Below are 15,489 nucleotides of genomic sequence, written 5' to 3' on the forward strand. Positions count from 1 at the left end.
AAAACGGTGTAACTTGCACTTCTTAATGGTAGTAAGCAAGTATAACAGCAGATGTGTGTACATGTGTGTAGAGGTTGTGAAGGGCAGAGATGGCTACTGCCCGAGCAGGCTGTTTTTTATACGTGGGATGAACCTTGCAAGGATCGGCGTCTCCATTTGAGCTGTGAAGATAAAACACTGGAGCTTGATCCCTTGAAGGTATGAAGTCTGACAAAGCAGATATATGTATAGTATCAAATAAATAAAAAATTTTGTCTGTCCATGTTTTTGCGAAGACCGCTGGGCCGACAACCACCAAATTTGGCACGTCAACCAAGTCTCACCTGGGGATTCTCCAAAGGGTATTTTCATCCACCACTTCAGTCTTTAAAGACCCTGAAGACGCTTGTGCTTTTGATCCATAAGACCCTTTATGACTTTGAAGACCCTCTAATACCTTGAAGACCCTTTAAACCCCAAAGACCCATAAGACCCTTTAACACCTCCACGTCATTTTAGAACACAAAGACCCTTTAGACCCTTTACAACTTTTAAGACTGGGAAGACCCCTAACACCTTAAAGACTCCAAAGACCTTTAAGACCCCCTACTCCTTTCAGACAGATGAGACAGCTTGGACCCTTGACCATTTTGAGCTTTAAACCACTTGGACCTTTTTAGGTCCTTTTTACATGCTTGAGAGTTTCGACCCCTTAAACACTCACTACAATTGGAACTCACCCTTTAGACCATCTTGAACCTTTTAAGCACAAAACACACAAGCATCTATAGTCTTATTACAAAAGAGACAATACATTTTTCAGCAAGTAATGTGCAAGCTCGACCCACCCAAAGGTGGGTGGTGGAGTTTTTATGTATTATGTGCACCTACACTTTAATATACACCCTGCGATGCAAAAACTCCTTTGTGGGGGGAGGGAGGGGAATGGTGGTGTGGGTTAGGAGGAGATGGTAGGGGGGATGGGAAGGGGTGGAGTGAGAGTCTGGAGAGGGGGGGTGGAGTGGGAGGGGGAAGAGGTAGGATTACAGAGGTCACGGTGAGGGTAGGAGGAGGAAGTGGAAGGGTTGTGGTGAGAGGAAATGGAAGGAGGGAGGGAAAAGTGTGGGGTGGGAGTCTGGAGGGAGGGGAAGGGGTGAGGTGGGAGTCTGGAGGGAGGGGGAGGTTGGGGTGGGAGTCTGGAGGGAGGGAGAGGGTGGGGTGGGAGTCTGGAGAGTGTGGGGTGGAGTGGCTGGGGGAAGAGGTAGGATTTCAGAGGTCAGGGTGAGGGTAGGAGGAGGAAGTGGAAGGGGTGTGGTGAGAGGAAATGGAAGGAGGGAGGGAAAAGTGTGGGGTGGGAGTCTGGAGGGAGGGGAAGGGGTGAGGTGGGAGTCTGGAGGGAGGGAGAGGGTGGGGTGGGAGTCTGGAGAGTGTGGGGTGGAGTGGCTGGGGGGAAGAGGTGGAATTTCAGAGGTCAGGGTGAGGGTAGGAGGAGGAAGTGGAAGGGGTGTGGCGAGAGGAAATGGAAGGAGGGAGGGGAAGGGGTGGGGTGGGAGTCCGGAGGCAGGGGTGGGAGTCAGGAAGGAGGGGAAGGGGTGGGGTGGGAGTCCGGAAGGAGGGGAAGGGGTGGGGTGGGAGTCCGGAAAGAGGGGAAGGGGTGGGGTGGGAGTCCGGAAGGAGGGAGGGGAAGGCGTGGGGTGGGAGTCCGGAAGGAGGGGTGGGAGTACGGAAGGAGGGGAAGGGGTGGGGTGGGAGTCCGGAAGGAGGGGAAGGGGTGGGGTGCGAATCCAGAGGGAGAGATGTGGGGTTGGAGGCGTTAGGAGAAGGGGTGGGGTGGGTGTCTGGAGAGAGGGGGTGTGGTGGGAGGAGGAGGAGGAGGAGGGAGAGGAAGGGGTGGGAGGCCAGAGGGAGGAGGTGGGGTGGGATGAGGGAGGGTAATGGGTGGGAGGAGGGACCCGGCATTGCCCAGAAATGCCGGGTACCTTTGCTGGTTGGAAATAATTATGGAAACTGAGGGAAAACTGGAACAAAATGCTAACAACATGTGATAGAATCGCAACTCGTATGTAAAAATGAAATCCTCTATAGCACAGCATGTGTTGATGTAGTACACCGTGATTAGTTGTCATGCACGCAATCGGTGGCACATGTACAGAAGGATTATAAAAGTATAGGTGGCGATCTATTTTGGTGTACTTTTAGGCTCGTTACACGGACATTAATAGACAATGACCAAACACCTGGTATATGGGATTTTAACCTTGGACCCAGCAATAACTACAATGTCCCATTGGGTCTGCCGTTCAGCTGTGCTTGGCCCTTTTTCGTACATCTTCAGTGTAATTCACTAAAGAAGTTTACACAAATTTCAATCAAAATCCCATTCTTCATAATGGAGTAATCACCATTAAACCTGTTTTTTCTTATTCCTCGGGTTAACCTGAGGCGGTCCCTTCGGATTGGTGGCTGGAATGTCCTATCTCCAAGAGAAGATGATCACCTGTCTCTGCAATCATTTAACCTCCAGTGCTTGAACATACTCGTTACGGTTCAGAGACCAGATAGTGGCGAGTTCATGGCAGGTGGTTACACCTTCTATGACTGGTTGCTCTGATGGTTACCTTGCCCAAGGAGTTGCTGTTGCTGTGTCCAATAAGTTGACAGCTATGATAATTGAGAACACCGGTCAACAAGCATATTATGAGACTGAGGATTTGTCACTCCTTGGGTGTCATTTTCTTGGTATATATATATATATATATATATATATATATATATATATATATATATATATATATATATATATATATATATATATATATATATATATATATATATATATGCATGCTCCGAATGAGGCGAGTGATCTCGCTGTGAAGGACACATTCTATGTCATGTTCGAGCCCGTGGTTCATCAGTGCCCCCAGACAAGATACTCTTCTGGTCTTGGGGGATTTCAATGCATCGACTGGCATTGATAGGGATGGTTATAAGGCATGTGCCTGGTGTTGGCTTGATGGTTAGGGTGGCGGGTTTGGGATCCTAGGGTCCTGAGTTCAAATCCCGCTTAGCTGTTGAATTAATACCAGGTGGGGTTAACTCTGCCTGTCATCCTTCCGAGGTCAGCAAAATGAGTGCCAGCATGCTGGTATACTGTGGCGGAGTGGTGATCCGTCCAGGATTGTGCCCAATCGCCAAGGAGACTGCTTCGGCAGCATCAATGCTCTGCACAGAGTATTGTCCCAATGGATGGATGGATAAGACGTGTCAGTTCCCATGGGTCTGGAAGTGTGATACCGAATAGCACCAAGTTCCTTAGGATGGCTGCTTCATGGTTTCAGCGCCCACAGCCTCATCGCTGGACTTGGTATTCCAATACTGTTGGTGTGGCAAAGGAGATTGACCATGTGCTCAGTGATGTTCACTAGAGGATGATTCAGAACTGTAGGGTCGACCGGAGTGCCCAATTCCTCAATACCGACCACAGGCTTGTTGTGGCATCTCTGAGGTTGTAGCTTAAACCCATGAGAATGGTGCCATCCCAGCCTAGGCTGGATGTTGACAAACTCAGGGATAAGAGGGTAGCTGAGGAGTTTGTGAACAAGCTGAGTGGGGATTTGGGGGGGGGAGGGGGGGGAGGGGGGTGCTGTGGTGAATACTGAAGAGTTGTGGAGTGCCTTCAGGAATACCATCCTTGATGTTGCCGGCAGATGTCTTGGAACCCACTTTCCGGCGAAGACGAAATTTGTCTCCTAAGGGACACTGAATACCATTGACCAGTCACAGGGCTCGGCTTAATGGCAGATCTGTGCTGTTTAGGGAGCTGAGGCGTAAAACTGTACGTGCACTGAGGGTGGATAAGAAGGCCAATTGCGAGGAATCTGTGAAGGGGTAGAGCATCACCTTGGACTGGTGATTTTCATCTTACTTACAGAGGAATTCGCACATTGCGTTCCTCCAAGCCCATACCTTGGTGTACTGCAGTTATAGCGGAGCGTGGAGGTCTCTTGACAGAGGAATCCGAAGTCAAGGCCCGCTGTGCCAGTTACTTTGAGCAACTGTACCAGGCTGACCCACTGACTTGAGTTGGATGTCAGGGGTACAACTATCCCCATTGCTGACCCTCCAATCAACTGTGTACCACCGTCGTTTGTGGAAACACAAGCTGCAATGAACCAGTTGAAAGAGCGTAAAGCCCCAGGGATCTGTGGCATCCATGCTGAACTTCTTAAGGCTGGTGGAAATGCTGTACTGTTGTCATTGCATGTAGTTCTGCACTCTGTTTGGAGCACAGTCATCATCCAAACTGACTGAAAGAGGAGCCTTGTTGTTCCTCTCTGGAAAAGGAAGGCTGATCACCAGGACTGCAACAACTACCGATGGGTGATGTTACTCTCTGTGCCGGGCAAGGTCTTGCTGGGATAATTCTTCATAGGGTTCGCCACAATCTTCCTGAGCATCAGCACCCAGAGAAGTCGAGCTTTACACCAAAGAAGTCAATGATTGACTGTGTCCTTGCTCTCCGGGTCCTCACCGAATGCAGACGAGAGCTTCAGCAGGGGCTGCTCGTAGTCTATGTTGATCTCCGCAAAGCATTCGATTCAGTGAAACGGGATGCTCTCTGGAGGATTATCGGTCTTCACGGGGTATCACCGAAGTTGATCGATCTGATTTCTGAACTATACTGGTCCAGAGAGTGCTGTTTGGTGTGGTGGTTCCATCTCCGACTTATTTCCAGTCATGATTGGAATTAGTCAGGGGTGTGTATTGGCCCTCACATTCTTCAACACTTGCATGGACTAGATTTTGGTTAATATGTCAGAGAGGTCAAGTTGCGGTGCATCGCTTAGGAATGTCAAGATCTCTGACCTTGATTTTGCAGATGATGCAGTCATCCTTGTGGAAACACTGGATGTCCTTATAGGGGCCCTCGAGGCACTGAATGAAGAATCAGAGCCCCTTGGACTACTGGTTTCTTGGGTCAAAACAAAGATCCAGGCTTTAGTGGCATCTTGGATGCTGCCATCTTGTCTGTACCTGTTTGTGGTGAGGATGTTGAGGTCACAGAGAGATTCACTTCCCTTGGCAGTGATATTCATGTCTCTGCAGATTGTGAGCCAGAGGTCAATAGATGTCTGGGTCGGGGCCTGGGGAGTCATGGATTCACTGGATCATGGGGTGTGGCACTTTCAGTATCTATGCCAGAGGACGAAGGTCCAAGTGTTCAAGTCCTTCTTGGTTCCATTCTTGCTCTACGGATGTGAGATTTGAACTTTGACCAAGAATGTTTGATGAAGACAACTCCTTCGGTACCAGGTCACTTGGGAGAAGCCTTGGCTATCGTTGGTCAGACATTGTGTCTAACGAGTGGATGCTGAGAGAGACTCAAATGAGATTTGTTACCTGCATGGACATGTGGCTCGTTTTCCTGACACTGAACCTGCTCACCAGATTCTCTCATTGAGGAAGCCTCATGAGTGGAGATGGCCAATGGAACGACCACGTGCCTCGTGGTTGCAGCACGTTGATCGGGATCTCAAGGAGATGGGAATGGCTCTGGCATCTGCCTGGGGGATGGTCAGACAGAGGCCCCTGGAGTACTGACGGAAAACGGACGCAGTGACGCGCTGCTCCAGCGCATGCTCCCATTCCTAACCTAACCCTTTCTTATTCCATTCTGACCCGTTTAAAATGACATATTTTGGACACATATTGATACGGCTTAAAGAGCTCACCTGTTTTGGAGAAACTTAAAATGTTAGCAAAGACAAATGGTTGGACAATGCACAATTACCAACTTACCCATAACCATTTCTAAATCACTCACAATGATATATCTCCAGAAAGCTGATCAGCCTATATTCTATTTTCCGTTTATTCAAGTCGCTTCACTTAAGCTAAAGCACAAGACTGGATACATTCACCAATGCCAAGCTGGAGGATCACTTCAAAAAGATTGTCTATTTTTCTGAAGCTTTTCTTTTTAATTTTTTACCCTTTCAACCCAAGCGGACATTTTACCAGCCGCTATTCAAACATCCATACAACCGAACGGCCAGTTTTCGGGCCACTATTGAAACCATATATACGAGTGGCCGGATTTTTCTCCAGGGATTCCAGGGTGGGGAAGCCGAAAGTCCAAGGAGCTCAGGATTCAAAGGGTTACAACCTGTACAGTGAATACCAAACACGAAGCTTGTTTTTCTTGGTGTCTCATGTCCCAGAATGGTGATGGAGTGCTTCCAGTGGATGTTCAAGCACCCCTGCGCTGGGCTTGCTTCCTTGATGGCATGCAGCGGGTGTTTGTGCTGACATCAGATGTAGCTGTGGTGGCACGTGCACGGGACCAGGGCTTGGGCCTCGGGGCTGGCAGCGAGGGTGAATTCCTGCAGAAAATAGACATAGCGCTCAATGAAATGACCGTGTCCCTCGTAAATTCCAACATGAAGCAAGAGATTGCTTTCATGTCTTTCACCAGGTACAGTGTTTTTCTTTACCACTTTTAGATTTGAATCATTAATTTCTGACATCTCTAATATTGTTTTTTGTTGTTCAATTCAACATGGCTTCAGTTCTGGAATCATCTGGGAAGAAAAACGCCATCGCTGGAAGCCCTTAAAGCTGAATCTCTCCATTCAGCTAGAGAAGGAATACAAACACCCAACTGAAGATAAAATTGATAAAGAAACAAAAGGCGTGAAGCGCTTTTCTGCTGGTTCCGGATTTGAGGTGCTGTACAATTGCTTACTTTGTAATGGTTGGTACTCGTGTTTTTGCTCTGTGCAGTAAGTAATACACATATATTTTTTATATTGTGAGCAGTTTGAATTGAGCACAGATGGCATAGGCCGCTGTTTGCGTCCATATTCCTGCCCAGTGCGACGTAGTTTCATACCAGCCTTCAGCATGACTTATCAAGCTTGGAGCCACCAACGCAGCCTCGAAGTGAAGTTGTTCAGGTTGCAGGTATGACATGTTATAGAATCTATATCTGTTGTTCGGGGAGGAGTGTCGTGTTCTCTTCTATTTTTCGTGACCAGCAAAGAACCCGTCTGTTAATTCTGTCACTTTTAGGATTTACAAGACGACCCGTGAACCCGTTGGGTTCCCCTTGTGACAGCGGTTGATGAAAAAAAGAAAGACACAAAAATTCAATATTATTTAGTGGTCAAACTTGAAGTTGAAGAAAATTTGAGCACTTACCTCAGGAGTCATCGTTCAACGAAGCACGCGTTGAAACACAATTTTAGTTATTGATGAACACCGAAGTATTAGATCAAAATGGCGATGTTTATTTTATGCTTAAAATAAATTGTTCTTTGTCTATACTAAATGTTTGAGATTTTTAAATAAATCATTTCAAGAAAAAAATAAAAGATAGCTCCAGTGAACTATACCGCTGAGGTTGTTTGCATTGATCAAATACTCTCGAAGAGTACTTGACTGAATTGGGAATTGATTTTTTAATAATTTTTTTCGTTGCCCGATTTGAACGAAACTTGATACTGCACACCGCAGGAGAATGGTGAGTAAGATGGCCCTAAATTTTTTACACTATCTTGTACCGTTTTGGCTGTATTTCGGGAACATACATACATACAAGATGATAATTTTAGTAATATATAGATAACTTGAAATACAGGCTTCTACCAGATGGCATGATACAATACACATTTACATGGAGAGAATGTGTGTGTTAATGAAACCCTAAGGGTATTAATTTTTCATTTTAGTCACCAAAATCCCTCCCAACTCTGAAACCGAGGGTATTAATTTTTTTTATTTTAATCACCAAAAACCCTCTCGCCCACCTGAGTACAACACCCAGTTGTCAATTCATTCCATCCAGCGGTTTTGAAATGCATTGAAAATAAACATAAACAGACACTTCTCTAATTATACGTTGTATGATTTCCATCTCTTATTACTTTATACATATCAAAACATGTGGAGTGTGATGAGCACTCCCCCGATCTCCATTGGACATAGTCCGACATCAAAGCATCGACTCCAATCCGGAGGCCTCGACCTGGCGACTCTGTCAAGCAGACCAAAATTACATGGTCAACATCAGTTAAATATCAAACGGAGATGCATATATATATATATATATATATATATATATATATATATATATATATATATATATATATTTGTATATATCGGGCGTAGTGGCGTGCGCCTGTAATCCGGCTACTCGGAGGCTTGGGTTGGAGGATCGCTTGAGGACGGGCGATCTGTGCTGGGCCGTGCCATGAGAGGGTGTAGGGCAGCCTGGAATCATGGCAAAACCCAATCCTTATTCCTGTGTCGTAAGAGGCGACCAGGGTTGCGTCAGGAAGGGTATCCGGTGTAAAACCTATGCCAAATCAGTATGTGGATCATAACGGATGATCCGCTGTGGCGACCCCTAACGGGAGCAGCCGAAAGACGAACAACACAACATATATTTGTATATACTAGTGCATGCCCGTAGGTGCGTGCCCGTAGGTGCAAGCAAAACAAAACAAAAAACTTTCAAACCGCGTGCCAGAAACAACAACCACACAGACCATTCCTTCGCTCTCGTAAACAACGACTGGATTGGGGCATTGTGTTTATCTATAAATGCGCATAAGAAATCGAGAAATTATTAGAATACAGTAAGTCATCACTATGCGGAAGTAGTGCGTGCCCATATGGAATGTTCACATGCAATCCACAAATTATCGCTTGCATTGAAGTAACAACTGCTGTGATATTTACACACACAGAGTTACTTAAAAAGCAAATTAAAACCAAGTTTACCTCCCTGTCTTTGCTAGCCATGACATTCGCTGCCATTGACCATTGACTCTCCTGGATTGGGGTATTGGGTTTTAGAAAATCGAGAAAGAAATCGAGAAAGTACAGAAATCGAGAAAAAAAGAATCGAGAAAGAATACAGTAATCGTCACTGACTGGATTGGGGTATTGGGTTTAAGAAAATCGAGAAAGTACAGAAATCGAGAAAGAAAGAATCGAGAAAGAATACAGTAATCGTCACTATCCGGAAGTGAAGTCCTCACTGTCCGGAAGTTCACATATGGCAGTTACGATTATTCGCAATTTAGTTTTAATGGCCAATTATTCAATTAGCGCCAACGTATTTTGCCTTTTATCGCAAGGAAAAACACAAAGAGAAGAGGAAAGAGGAGAAAAAAAAAACGTGCAAAAAATAATTTACTTCCTGCTTCGGAGCATACCAGCACTCTGATGTTACCCAAATTTATGCACCGTCTAATATGAAAACAATCATAACTTGGGGCATTGTGTTTATCTATAAACGCGCATAACTAATCGAGAAATTGTTAGAATACACGAAAAAAAAACGTGCAAAAAAATAATTTACTTCCTGCTTCGGAGCATACTCGCACTCTGATGTTAACGAAATTTATGCACAGTCTGATATGAAAACGATCATAACTTGGGGCATTGTGTTTATCTATAAATGCGCATAAGAAATCGAGAAATTATTAGAATACACGAAGTCATCACTCTCCGGAAGTCCGTACGTTGTAACCCATAACGGAGAACGCAGCTGAGCTTCCCTTCCCCATCGGCCATGCCCACGCAACAACGTATATTGTCATTGGTTTGGTAAATAAATGGCCATAACTTGGGAAACGCTTGTCTGATTAATATAAAACCTTGAAAAGGCACATCCTCAGGTCCCCGGCAATATATCTGGCTAGTTTCAATTAGATCGGACCGGCGGTTGTCGAGAAACAGCGGTCACAGACACACACACACAGAGATTGCTGGAATTATAGATAGATGTATATTTCTTTATATATGTGTATATGTCTTTTTTGTTTCCAATATTCTCTCTCACCGTTTCAGACATCATCAGGAAACAATATCTTCCAATTCTTCTCAAGCCATCCAAATTTACTTGCAGCTTCTATATTTATTCCTTTCAGCCCAATCGAAAGTAGACTTTTATCGAAGTATTTGCCATGCTGGATAATGTCACTGCATTTTGTTGGGTGCCACTTCCAACGCCATTCCATCACGGAATTACTGTTGTTTGTTCTATGGGCCTTCCATCTTATAAAAATCAATACCATTCAATTACCCTTTCTTGACGGGAGTATCTGCAAGTTTGTAATATTTATTTATGACTTCCAAACTTGGATTGGTACAGGGATTAGGGACAAGTAAAATTGCATAGAAACCCAATCTATATATTAATTCTGGAGGACCAATTTTGTGCTCCTCCTAGCGGTCGCGTCACGTTTTTCTCGGTACTGTGACCTGGACTGAAAGAAACTTCGTACCTGTAAGAGTGCATCGCACATAGTGGCAATAGTCAAACTTCAACTTTGAAGCAGAATAAACACTTTTCGTTTTACATTTGTTTACATGGCAACGTGTGACGTCACTGCTGAGAGGCGTAAGGATGTCATGACATCATCGGTCATTTGCTGACGTCATTATGTCTGTCGTCGACAGACCGTCACCGCTGAGAGGTGTAATTCCACTCCTCGAAAATAGTGTCTGCAATGTAAAACCCTCTTCTGCACATGCTGACTACCTCAGAATGTGAATTTGACACAAAAAATGTAACAAGAAACTGTATCTTCTATATATTAATACTGAAGGACCAATTTTGTGTTCCTCCTCGCGGTTGCGTCACGTTTTTCTCGATACTGTGACCTGAGAAGTTTTGACACGGTGTTTGTACGTCAAAGTAGACACGTGCACAAATCAGGGGACTTCTTCACAAGTAGTGTACACCAAAAATGTCGTGTACAAGGACGTTTTGTAGGCCTCATTAGGTAAGGCCATGGAGTACATCGACTGGCTCTTGCAAGAGACGCCACTGGTTGTCATATTGGGCTCATGGAACGGAATCCGTCTGTCACGGGGTTTCGGCTAGTAAATATTAATGTCATTGGATCATGGAGGGAAGGGGGTGTTGAGTAATTTGTGAAGAGCACTAGACAGAGGAAAGGAGATTAGGATAAAAATGAGGTGAGGAAAAGGGCAATGATAGTGTAAAGCGATTCAGAAATTCTTCTATTTTTCCATACACTCTACAGTACGTAACTGGTGCCTTATAGGTTGTGTTGCATATCCTTTCATATTCCAAATTTTTAGCTCGCCTGTTCAAAGAACAGAGCTATAGCGATACCACCGGCGTGAGCGTGAGCGTGAAAATGTTAAATTTTTTGTATTATGGAAAAACTCTTCGACGAAACTTGGTGGGGGGGGGGTTAGGTATGATCCAAGGATCATGCCATTAGATTTTGGACTTGGTCCCCCCCCCCAAAAAAATTGTTAGAAATTTTGTTTTGCATTTCAACATGTTTTAAGTGATTTCCAACCCTCCCCCCAAAAAAAATTGAGGAAAAAAAATTTTTTTTTTTGCATTATTACATGTTTTAAGTGATTTCCAACCCCCCCCCCCCCAAATTGTTAGAGAAAAAAAATGTTTTTGCAACTTTTTTTTCAATAAAATTTCGATTTCTTTTTTTTGCATTTCTACATGTTTTAAGTGATTAGGATTTCGACGAAACTTGGTGAGGGGGTTAGGTATGGTCCAAGGATCATGCCATTAGATTTTGGACGTGGTCTCCCCCCCCCCAAAAAAATTGTTAGAGAAAAAGTTTTTTTTTGCATTTCTACATGCTTTAAGTGATTTCCAACCCCCCCCCCAAAAAAAAAAATTGTTAGAGAAAAAAAAATATTTTTTGCATTTCTACATGTTTTAAGTGATTTCCAACACCCCCCCCCCCCAAAAAAAAAATTGTTAGAGAATTATAAAAAATATTCATTATTCGACTCGTCTTAAAAACGATAAATGTATAAACAGGCGAGCATTGGGTGGCTTTGACACCAACTCTGGTTTTATGCTGTATGTTCTTGATTTGACCCACTATTTTTCAGTTGACATGCAATGTTTCTGATTGTTCTCACACATGAAAATGTTTTTGCTTGTTTTTGACACTTTTAAGGTTGATAACCAGCTCCCTGGAGCCATTTTCTCCACCGTGTTCAATCCACTTGCACCACCCAAGTCTATTGCCCTTGATTCGGGTGTGTTGTTGCTTTCATTCACAAAACTTGCTCACTACAATTCAAAACTTGTGAATGCTTCTATATTGCTTTTCACAATGTACTTTTCATAAATCGAGGTCGAATGAACCCTTCGATGTGTGTTTTTCACTTTATTTTTTTGTGTGCATAGCTTCGGCTCATGAAAAGTTAGAAGGCTCCACCAGGCTGATCAGTTTAAGTTTTGGATCCCACTGATGGGCCGAATCTGGATTCAGACCTGAACTAAAATATAATCGGCTTGTTCTTGTTACCTCACCAACTCATCCACGAAGTTTTGTCATAACACGTCCAAAAAGTTTTGAGATGTCATGTTATATATTGTTTTTGGCCCATCTCTCAACGGTAATGAATCATCTCAAAATCGAAAGATTCTCTTATCCGTATCTTCACCAAAGTCAAATCGATTCATCTTTGTCACACACCCAACCTGCTCAAATTTTGTCCGAATGTGTCTGCAACTTTTTGAGATATCCTGCTCATGGACAGATAGACAGGCGTGAAAACATAACCTCTGCCAACCTTTGGTAGAAGAGCTGAAGAACAGTGGAAAAGTGAGGGGGCTTACAAACAGGGTAAAGGGACAAAACAAAGAGAGACTTGAGGAAGAAAAGACATGGGGAAGAATTAGAGTAGGGGGGGAGGACACTGGGTGAACCAGCTGGATACAGGTGCAAACTCTCAATCATGGAAGTGGAAGGGAAAAGTGGAGAAGAAACACAAACAGAACAAACAAACAAAAATATGAGGGAGTGGGTGGTAACCTGGAAATATAAGCTCAGTTGGCTTGGGGAAGGTTGAAAGTAAAAAGATCATGGGTATGGAGGGAGGATCACCTGAAATTGTGGAGAATAGCTGTTTTGAAGCATTGGAGGGAAGAATGAGGTTGAACAGATGGAGGAAGTTGGTTCCACACTTACCTCTGCACCCACGTTTTTGTTTCAGTTCCGAAATCATTTGTGGACATGAGTGCTGTCGTGAAGTGCAATGAATACAGTTCCATCATGCAAATCAGGTTTGGTGCCACTCCCCCCCCCCCCCACAATGCCTCAGAATGTGACTCCATCAACGTTTCCATTCTCTCCTCATCTTGCCATTTGTTTGCACTTATTTTGCAGGTATCTCAAGGTATTGATACAGGAAATGGGAGTGCAGCTTGATGCAAGATTTTTAAATGCTTTTCTTCAGACTATTTACACCACAAACTCCAGCACCCTGAGTCCACAGCAAAAGGTGTTCCCATCTTGTCGGTCTCTGACCACTTTATAAAATATGTGACCGCTTTGTTTACTTGGCCTTGGGCAGACAAATGCAGCCATCTTGGCAATGTCCTTATCTCTTTCCCTTCTATTTAAACTTTTTCCATTCATTCTTACATAATTTGGAATTGCTGTATTGATTGTCCTGAACTTTTCAGGGATTATAGTGATACTAGCAGAACCTATCCGTCGCCTCGCTGATCGACCAATTAGTCGTCCTGTTTGCCAAAAAATTGCTATATTGGTCACTTTGGCATCACTTTGAAGGCTCAAAACAGTCTCTGAGGCCGTGGCTAACATAGCCCATGTTATTTCCCCTCACAAAGTTACACCGATACCCTGAATTCAGAGTTTGTAGCTTCCACCACCTCTCACTCTAGTAGTGTAGTAGATAGTAGAAAAATCGTGCAAATTATGATACAAGCATTAAATATGGCATTTCTGTTCTGCAGGGCTTTCTGATCAAATCTGTCTGATTGGCCATTTGAAAATCCAAATTTTGAAAAATTTGAAGAAAAAAAAAACTTCCAAAAAATTGAAGTCACAGCTGGCTGAAATTCTTGAAGCGCAAGTGAACATCCCAGACAGAGAACCAAGGGGAGATGCAGTCATCATTGATGGCTCAGCACTTATCAATGCCTTACCTCCACACACTTTAAAGATATTTGATGACTATGCTAAAGAAGACATCCCAAAGGTGGAATCCTATGGTGCCAGGTACGAGAGGGTGGACGTAGTGTTTTATGTGTACAAGAAGTCAAGTCTGAAATCTGAGGCAAGGTCGAAAAGGGGGCAAGGAATCGGAAGAAGAGTGACAGGAACCAGTAAGACCCCAAGTAACTGGAGAAGCTTTCTTCGAGATGATAACAGCCAGACTGAGCTGTTTCACTTCCTTGCGGAAAAGATGTGTGAAGCACAGACGACAAGCACAGTCATTGTCACAAAAGGAGAAGATGGCATTAGCAACACAAGGAAGTCACTGGATGCTGTGTCTCCATGTTGTCATGAAGAAGCTGACACTCGAATATTTGTACACGCCAGGGATGCAACGACGGATGGTAGCAAGTCCATTATCATTAAGGCTAATGACACAGACGTACTAGTCATAGCAATATCTGTACTGCCATCCTTACAGGAACTAGGGCTTGAGAACATGTGGATTGCCTTTGGCCAAGAAGCCAAGGCGTGATGGATTCCAGTCCATGAGGTAGTTTCTGCAATAGGACCTGAGAAAGCTCGAAGGATCCCATACTTCCATGCGTTCACTGGATGTGACGTCGTGTCTGCCTTCCGCGGTAAAGGGAAGAAAACTGCATGGCAGACTTGGAACGTCTTTGATGATGTTTCTGAAACATTCACCAATCTCAGCCAGCATCCAACATTTATTCGTGATCTTGACTTTTTTGAAATTTTTTTTTTTTTTTCCTTCAAAATTTGGATTTTCAAATGGCCAATCAGGCAGATTTGATTAGAATCCCCTGGAGAACAAATGTGCCAAATTTGATGCTTGTATCATCATTTGCACGATTCCTCTCAAAAATTGCTTTTATCTGCCCCACTATAGCCACATGTCCCTTGCTGCTAGAAATGTTTCCCTCACATGATGTCCCCAGCTCTCTCTGGTTATTATTGTAGCATCGTTGGCTCAACTAACATCGAGGTCGTCTCGGCAGGAGGTTAAAGTCCCACGATGTCCCGAGTGGCTCAACTCCTGAGGAAACATTCCTAGTAAATGGCAGACACTGCACGTGTGGGTCATGAGGAGAGACACGAGAAGCTTAGCTCTGGTAAAACCAAGGGGTTTATTCCCCATACCACAAATAATAAAAATAACCAGGGATGATGTCATCTCGAGGAGATGATGGTGGGCTGGGAGGAAGGGAATGCAATTAATAAATAATTATATACAATGAGAATAAAAATTAATCGAAAGAAACGAAGGCACCTCATTCTGGACTCAGTCACAGATGGGAGAAAGGGAACAAAAACCTGGGAACTCAGCTCTGGCGGCAGCAAGGACAAGCAGGTGATGAGGGTCAGAGGACGATGGGCAAGATGATGAGATGAAGACACACAGGCAGGTCGATGAATGGGCTCCGGGCGACCATGAGACGAAGCAGCAGGCAGACGAATCGGGCATAGGGCGATGAAAACAGGCAGGCAAGATGACCTCCTT

At 44.2% G+C, this 15,489-nt stretch overlaps 1 protein-coding gene across 2 annotated transcripts in view; it reads left to right on the top strand.

Moving 5' to 3' along the window:
* The first annotated feature begins 36 nt into the window (after positions 1-36).
* Positions 37-15,489, top strand: part of LOC147023373 (intermembrane lipid transfer protein VPS13C-like) — a 52,011-nt gene continuing 36,558 nt past the window's right edge. For both annotated transcript variants that reach the window (XM_085888720.1, XM_085888719.1), the window contains exons 1-7: positions 37-198; positions 6,201-6,454; positions 6,549-6,705; positions 6,799-6,942; positions 11,955-12,036; positions 13,000-13,069; positions 13,173-13,287. In XM_085888720.1, coding sequence (XP_085744846.1) covers positions 52-198; positions 6,201-6,454; positions 6,549-6,705; positions 6,799-6,942; positions 11,955-12,036; positions 13,000-13,069; positions 13,173-13,287 — 969 coding nt within the window. In that variant the 5' untranslated portion in view covers positions 37-51. The remainder of the gene's footprint in view (positions 199-6,200; positions 6,455-6,548; positions 6,706-6,798; positions 6,943-11,954; positions 12,037-12,999; positions 13,070-13,172; positions 13,288-15,489) is intronic.

Source organism: Eptatretus burgeri, chromosome 7 (genome assembly GCF_056783735.1).
Source record: "Eptatretus burgeri isolate ZD-2024b chromosome 7, Ebu_testis_v1, whole genome shotgun sequence".
NCBI lineage: Eukaryota > Metazoa > Chordata > Myxini > Myxiniformes > Myxinidae > Eptatretus > Eptatretus burgeri.